Source organism: Lutjanus erythropterus, chromosome 23 (assembly GCF_056507025.1).
Source record: "Lutjanus erythropterus isolate fLutEry1 chromosome 23, fLutEry1.hap2, whole genome shotgun sequence".
NCBI lineage: Eukaryota > Metazoa > Chordata > Actinopteri > Lutjaniformes > Lutjanidae > Lutjanus > Lutjanus erythropterus.
Genome location: NC_139339.1, coordinates 282,362 through 290,015, shown reverse-complemented (window position 1 = coordinate 290,015; position 7,654 = coordinate 282,362). Strand labels below are relative to the sequence as shown.

Genomic DNA, 7,654 nt, shown 5'->3' with positions numbered 1-7,654 from the left:
CCGCGCGCTGTGCTCCGGACCACGGTGAAAGGAGACAGAAACAGCTAACAGATTAGTAAAGCTAACGACTAAAGCTAACGTTTAAACTGAAGTCATGAGTTATCTAGACGCACACGCACACTGACAACACGCTCGCACATGCACGGACAGTTCGGCGGGGACTTAAGGTCACGCGCACGGCGGGTTGTTTTTCTTCAGGGTGTGTGTGTGTGTGTTCGCATTAGCTTCATGCTAGCTACTTCCTGCAAGTTAGCCGGACGAGGCTAGTTGGAGGAGCTAACTGTTTACCAGTTTGTCTGTAGGTTAGTTTGAATTATTCATGAGGGCGCTCCGTGATTGGTTGAGGGGGCGGCAGGGGCGGGGCTAGAGAGCGCCACCACACACACACACACACATACACACACACACACACTCAGAGGTCTATTTCTGTGTGTGTGTGTGGATAATATTGGCACCAACAGTGACACACAGACTCTTCCTGCAGGACACAGTGAGTATGATCATTGACTATTGATTGATAACTTATTAATCATGACTGTTTAGTTATTAGTCAAACTCGTCAAATGTTTTAGTTGTTTACATGTGTGTTTTCTGACCTCACCTGACAAATTTTTAACTTTTTATTGATTATTTTTATTGACAATTGATTGGTCAATTATTTTCTTCATTAATCGATTGATTAATCAATGTCACAATCTAAAAATAGGTCCGAACATGTGGAGCAGATGGGGGTAAGTCCGTCTGCTCCACCTGTTTTGACCTTTTTTTCTAACTATTGTCTTCACCTGACAAGACTGTCAGAATTAATTAATCAATAATTAATAATAATGTGATTTTAGAAAACTGTTTTCTTGTAACTGATGAATTTTTAAGGAGCTCAGTTCAGTCACATCAGGACAGAATTTATTTAGTTTTTCTACAGGAAACGGGTTCATTTTATTGTGAAAGGAAAGAGGAAGTATTGGATGATAAATGATGAACTGGTTGATTTAAATAATAGTTTCTGCTCTGCTGATTGGCTGTGCTCCTCCCCTCTCTTTGTAGCTCACTGTGATTGGCTGACCTGTCTTCAGGTGGATGATGATGTCATTAGACAAAGAGGCCGTCCTCCCTCATGAGGTCAGCCTATCAGAGCAGCCGCAGCTGGCTAAGGCCCAGCCCCTCCGTCCAAAAAATGGCCTCCATCCGCCCGGCAACAGTCAGCCCCCCGTCCCCCCCCCTGCTCCTGGCGGCCAACAGCGAATCACAAAGCGGCGGTACACTGTGGGCGTCAGCTTCAAGGGGCTGGCCAAGCGCCGTCGCCGTGCCAACAGTGACAGCCAATCGGAGCCCGTGCTGCCCAGTCACTTCCTGCTGGGCGGGAACATCTTTGATCCACTGAACCTCAACTCGCTATTGGATGAAGACGTCAACAAGTAAGATGCTTTGATTGATTGATTATCCATAAAAAAAAAAAAAAAAATCAAACCAATGTTTATAAACTCCTTTCCTCCTTCTCAGAGCGACCAATCAGGAGACACCAAAGTGCTCGCCCCTGCCATCACGAGGCGGAGACCCTGTAGAGATCCTGGTTCCCCGTGACATCACAGACCCACTGAACCTGAAGGGAGGGGGCGGGGATGGGACAGGGGAAGGAGGAGTCCTGCTGTCCCCCCTGAAGTCCAGGAGGAGACACAGGAACAGACACCACGGGGGAGGAGGAGCAGAGAGGGAGGGGGTACCTGCTCGACTGTTCCCCTCCACACCTGGACTCACAGGTGAGACACACCTGGACCTACTGACTGTCACATCTGGTTTGAACTGGGGACGAGCATCAAGATCTGGTTCCATGACATCATTAAGAAAATATAGTTTTGATTCTGCCATCAGTTCCCGCGCTACTTGAATGTGTGTGTGTGTGTGTGTGTGTGTGTGTGTGTGTCTGTGTGTGTGTGTGTGTGTGTGTGTCTGTGTGTGTGTGTGTCTGTGTGTGTGTGTGTGTGTGTGTGTGTGTGTGTCTGTCTGTCTGTGTGTGTGTGTGTGTGTGTGTGTCTGTGTGTGTGTGTGTGTGTCTGTGTGTGTGTGTGTCTGTGTGTGTGTGTGTGTGTGTGTCTGTGTGTGTGTGTGTCTGTGTGTCTGTGTGTCTGTGTGTGTGTGTGTGTGTGTGTGTGTTTTCAGTCTGCACATTTTCTTTCTTTCTGATGTTGAACACAAATCAAAACATGTCTGTCAGTTTTTACAGTGTATATGACACAGTGGGTACAACAGTCCCCACCTCTAATAGGGGAGCTCGAGCTGCAGCGGTGAAATGGATCAGACTCACTCGACCAAAATGTCGACAACATAAACCACCATTTTCTGAACAAACATGTCAGAAACACTAACAGGAAGTGACATCTGTACCTTAAAAAAACTCCAAAATCTAATATTTGTGTTTTGGAACATTCGATTGTAAACTTCAACTCTCAGCAATGCATCATGGGATTATGCAGATGAGGGCTGTGTCTCAGCGTTGGGCTCGTTGCAGATGAGCTGCTCCTCACTTGGAAACTAGATGGGATCAGGCGACCGCAGCAGAAGGCGGAGTCAAAAGGCTGCAGTCAGGTTGGACAGTTTCCAGGTGACTTCAGAGAATAAACAGGAAGTGACACAAGTATCCAGCGCTGTATAATACGGGATGCTCGACGCTCTTTGATGTTGCGTCCACCCTGGTCACATGGTTCATGTATCTCTCAGTGTCCGTCTGTTTGATGATTTGAAGCAGGTTGACAGCTGCAGTGACTGTTTTCTGTTAATATTAACTCGTCATGAACACGATTAGATTTCAGGTTCTGTTCATAAACACAAATCCAAGGTACCGACCAGTCTGTGCAGGACTGACTCACCTGTGACACACCTGATGTACCTGCAGCACATGATGATGATGATGATGATACATCAGAAGAAGAAGAAGATTATTTACAGGGATGTGCTAAAGCAGGGGAGGAGCCTTTAAGACGGTGGTGAGGAATAAACAGAGGAGGAGAGGGTAGCATCATCATCATCATCATCATCGTCATCATCGTCATCATCATCAACAACCCACCTATAAACCAGTTCTGTCCCTGAAGACAGACTTTTCTTTGACACAGTTCTCATCTCGTCTCCATGTCAAAGATGATGTTCTTTTAATTTTATAATGTTTTTTGTTGCAGTTCCTCTGGTGGCCACAGGAGGCAGTGTTTCAGCGTCTCCTCTCCCCTGTGAACTCAACACCGCCATCACCTGCCGAGATGATGTAGCCCCGCCCCCCATCCTCCCCAGGAGACACACCCACCCTCCACCGAGCCACAGGCCTGGTAACCAGGGCGACGGTCGCCAGCGGAGACGGCGCCGCACCACCTCCACCAGGTCAGCGGATACCACGGCAACCACAGCTCAGCCAACCAGATTTCAGACGCCACTTGTGGGAGGGGCTAAAGCTGGCAGGTGAGTGTTCCACCTGGATTAAAATAGAAGGCTGTGATGTGATTGGCTGCCCAGTCACATGACCTGTGTGCTGCCCCCTGCAGGTGTGGAGGAAGCATGCCGGTCGGCTCAGCTCAGACACCACAGAAGAAGAAAAAGGACAAAGAGCGTTACCAGTATGGCAACCACAGCTGTTACTATGGCTACCACGGTTTCTACGGCGACAGGTGGGAAGGGCGGGTCGGCACTGAGGAGGACCCACGGCTCCGCCTCCTAGAAGCCGATTGGTTTAGAGACAAGAAGGTGCTGGACGTGGGCTGTGGCACCGGTCACATAACGCTGGCTGTTGCCCGCAGGTTTGACCCCGCCCACATTCTGGGGGTGGAGCTAGACGAGCGACTGGTGCACGCTGCCATACAGAACGTCAGGCACTTCCTGTCACATGACCTGGTGGTGGAGGAGAGCAGGAGGAGGACAGCATCAAAGGAGAAGGAGGATGGCATGGGGGAGAAAAAGGAGAAAGAGGAGGAGCAGCTGATGGAGGAGAAGAAGAACGATGGCGTGGAGCAGCTGATGGAGGCAGCGGCGGCGTCTCTCCTCTCCTTCCCCGTGTCATTCAGGGTTAGTCGAGGTCCTCTCGCTGCTCCTCCTCTCCTCCTCCCTCCTTCATCTTCATCCTCCAGGTTTCCCAACAACGTCACCTTCATCCAGGTGAGTCGCCATTGGCTCCACCTCTCTGCCAGCCTCTGTGACATCATCATCACACTGTGATTCTTCCCACAGGGCGACTATGTGTCAGAGCAGGAGGCGTGGCCCGGCCGGGGCCAGTATGATGTCATCATGTGTCTGGGTGTGACCAAATGGGTGCAGCTGCAGTCAGGTGACGGGGGTGTGGTCAGACTGTTCAGACGAGCCTATCAGAGCCTGTCGCCGGGCGGATTATTCATCCTGGAGCCGCAACCTTGGAGCAGCTACAGCCGCAGCAAGAGAGCCTCGGTAACACATGTAGATTTATATATGTGCTAATATCCAACTACTGTGTTAACAAGGTACAAGACAATAGCTAGTTAGCTAGCTAAAAAGTTAGCAAAACATTACATTCTGTGGTAGCTAGTGAAAAGTTTAAAAAAAACAATACATTGTTTGCTAGCTAGCTAACAGTAAAAACAGTTATGTTGTTTGCTAGCTAGCTAACAGTAAAAACAGTTATGTTGTTTGCTAGCTAGCTAACAGTAAAAACAGTTATGTTGTTTGCTAGCTAGCTAACAGTAAAACAGGTATGTTGTTTGCTAGCTAGCTAACAGTAAAAACAGTTATGTTGTTTGCTAGCTAGCTAACAGTAAAAACAGTTATGTTGTTTGCTAGCTAGCTAACAGTAAAAACAGTTATGTTGTTTGCTAGCTAGCTAACAGTAAAACAGGTATGTTGTTTGCTAGCTAGCTATAAAACAAACAAAATGTTCCATTGTATGTGATGTAAACATTAAACTTGAATTGTAGTTTGTAAAAATTATAAATCGATAAAAATAGAATAAAGTTTATTAAAGTTGAATCCCAGTGGGGCAGCAGAGATCAGTGTGTCAGGACAAATGTTCAGTTTGTGATCAAAGAACCATATTGATCAGAGACAAACTGATCAGAAACTCCCCCTGATGGACACACAGGTGTTATTGATTAAAGTACAGAAGCCTGCCAGGAACAAACCTGTAACTATGGTACTGTTGTATCAACTCATTTTGTGTGTGTGTGTGTGTGTGTGTGTGTGTGTCTGTGTGTGTGTGTCAGAAGTGGACGTATCGTCTCTTCAGGACTGTCAGACTGAGACCTGAACACTTCACCTGCTACCTGACTGACAGTGTGGGATTCAGCTCGTACAGACTCCTCACACACACAGGTACACACACACACACACACACAGGTACACGTACACGCACACACACACACACACACACGCACACGCACGCACACACACACGCGCTCGCACACACACACACACACACACACACACACACACACACACACGCTGCAGTGAAACGTGTACATGTGCTGCAGGTTTCTCTGTGTGACGAGAACAAATGTGTATCAGACTTTTTGTGTCTGTTGATCAATATTATTGATCAGTCAGTGTTTGCACCACAGCTAACGATGAACCTGATCAGTCTGAGAAACACTCAGAGGAAAAGATGTTCCTTTGCTGAGGCAGACCTTAGAACTCTTCATAGAACAGTGTGGAACATTAGAACAGGAGAACACAGTGTTCTGTCAGATGTTAATGTTTACTTTGAATGTTTATAAACTCTGAGCATGTTTGTGTTTCTGTTCATTTAACATCCTCTGATTCTGATCAATCAAACATCTGATCGATCTCTGTGATTGATTAGTCAGACTGGCTGCAGCAGCTACACTAACACCATCTCGTTAGGTTCGTTCGAGATGAGCTGCGCCTCACCTGAAGAGTAGACGAGATCAGGAGGCCGCAGCAGGAGGTGGAGTCAAGAAGCTGTGGTCAAGTCGGACAGTTTTCAACAGACTTACGAGAGACTAGAGGAGGAGACACGAACATCCTGTTAGATCACCTGTAGGTTACCTGTCAAGTCAAACCAAACACGGCATCAATGAAACAGCTGAGCTGTCAAGCAGCGGAGGTGAATGCACTGCACGAGCCCATCTCCAGGGGCACAACAAGGGGGAGGAACAACTGCGCAGTCGCCAGCGGATGGCGGACCCATGACGGTGCCGCACACAGCTACAGAACGAAGAGTGAGAGAGTACAGCGCCAACGAAGACGCCACACACACGAGGAGCTGGCGTAGTCTGCAGATCATTGATCACAGCTGAAGAAATAAAGTGTGTTCTTGATCGTTGATTGAAGTTAAAATAGAAGAGATCCTCCTTTTGACTCATCTGTTCTTTTATCTGCCTTGTAAAGAACCAAACTGTTCTTTTGATCAGTCATAGAACCTTTATTATTATCAGACACTAAATATCTGATTCAAACTTCATCACACAACAGAAGATCGATATGTCCACCATTAAATATTACAATTACACAGAAAATTAGTATTTTATACTACAGGTGGTGTTTGTTGTCAAAGTTAAGAGCCAATCAGAGCCTGTCAGCTTGTCGATCAGGTGACAGTCAGGTGTTTGCAGTCGGTGGAGAGCAGCTGCGGCGCCTGGCTCTACAAACTGCGGCCGCCTCGATCTCGTGAGGTTATCGTTGCCCACGTGTGCATGACGTCAGAGCAAGTCGGGATCAAGTCGGACACAGATCTAACCGGCATGCATTGTGCGCCGACCGCCGCTGATCGATTCTGCGCAGACCTGGATCATCTCGAACGCACCTCTTATCAGCTCTGAGATCACATGACTGTAAGGGGGAGAGAAAGTCACCTGACAGTGGAACCTGAGTGATGTTTCTTTCCTCTGATTAGTTGATGCTGCTCTGCCACCAGTGACATCATCAGTCGCCCTTATATGGCAGCACTGCTGACTTCCTGTTCCTGTTTGTGGTTTCTAAACGTAACACTGGTTCTCAAATGGAGAACGAGCTCTTGATTTGTTTGTTTTGCTTGTTGCCAGGTAACCAGAGGCCCATCTACCTGTTTCACAAAGGCCCCGCCCACCGGAAGTGAGGTCACCAGGACATCCTCACATTTGACACTGAGCTGGCAGCTGATTGGCTGTTTACTGACTGTGTGATGACATGGACTCATCAAACCAAAGCAAAGGATTGTGGGGGACTGTCCTTGTCATGTGACCTGTGGTCCTGGACTGTGATTGGATGGTGGAGTGTGTGTGTGTGTGTGTGTGTGTGTGTGTGTGTGTGTGTGTGTGTGTGTGTGTGTGTTTGTTTTATTGTGAGAATAAAGAGTATTGATCTGCAGAGTTATTGATCGATCACTGATTGTGATGATGAAGTTTTGATGTTTGTCAAACTTCCTCAAGCTAAAAAAGGAGATTTAAAAACTCTGACATCATCATGATGTAAAGTCTGTGGGTGGAGCCAAAGAGGGGAAACACTACTGCACGTGCTCAGTGGGTTGAGAACCAGGAAGTAAACCAGGAGGAGAACTGTTCTATTTGGACAGACTGAACGTTCTTACTCATTCTTATAAATCTAAAGGTTCCATCAGACGCTGTCAGAGAACTCTCACTCTGATTGGTTTAAAGTTTCAACACGTTTAAATTCAGAAACATTTTAAAACAAAACTAATAAAATAGGTAGA

General features: G+C 47.2%; 1 protein-coding gene across 3 annotated transcripts in view; it reads left to right on the top strand.

Annotated features, from left to right (window-relative positions):
- The window catches only part of mepceb (methylphosphate capping enzyme b), a 7,659-nt gene continuing 5 nt past the window's right edge, over nt 1-7,654 (top strand). Inside the window, exons 1-8 of one of the 3 annotated variants that reach the window (XM_084712029.1) lie at nt 1-490; nt 1,045-1,415; nt 1,501-1,757; nt 3,174-3,447; nt 3,531-4,137; nt 4,210-4,422; nt 5,211-5,319; nt 7,008-7,654. The exon at nt 7,008-7,654 is cut by the window's right edge and continues 5 nt beyond it. In XM_084712029.1, the coding sequence (XP_084568155.1) occupies nt 1,078-1,415; nt 1,501-1,757; nt 3,174-3,447; nt 3,531-4,137; nt 4,210-4,422; nt 5,211-5,319; nt 7,008-7,060 (1,851 nt within the window). In that variant the 5' untranslated portion in view covers nt 1-490; nt 1,045-1,077 and the 3' untranslated portion in view covers nt 7,061-7,654. The other 2 variants (XM_084712030.1, XM_084712031.1) reach the window with 2 other exon arrangements.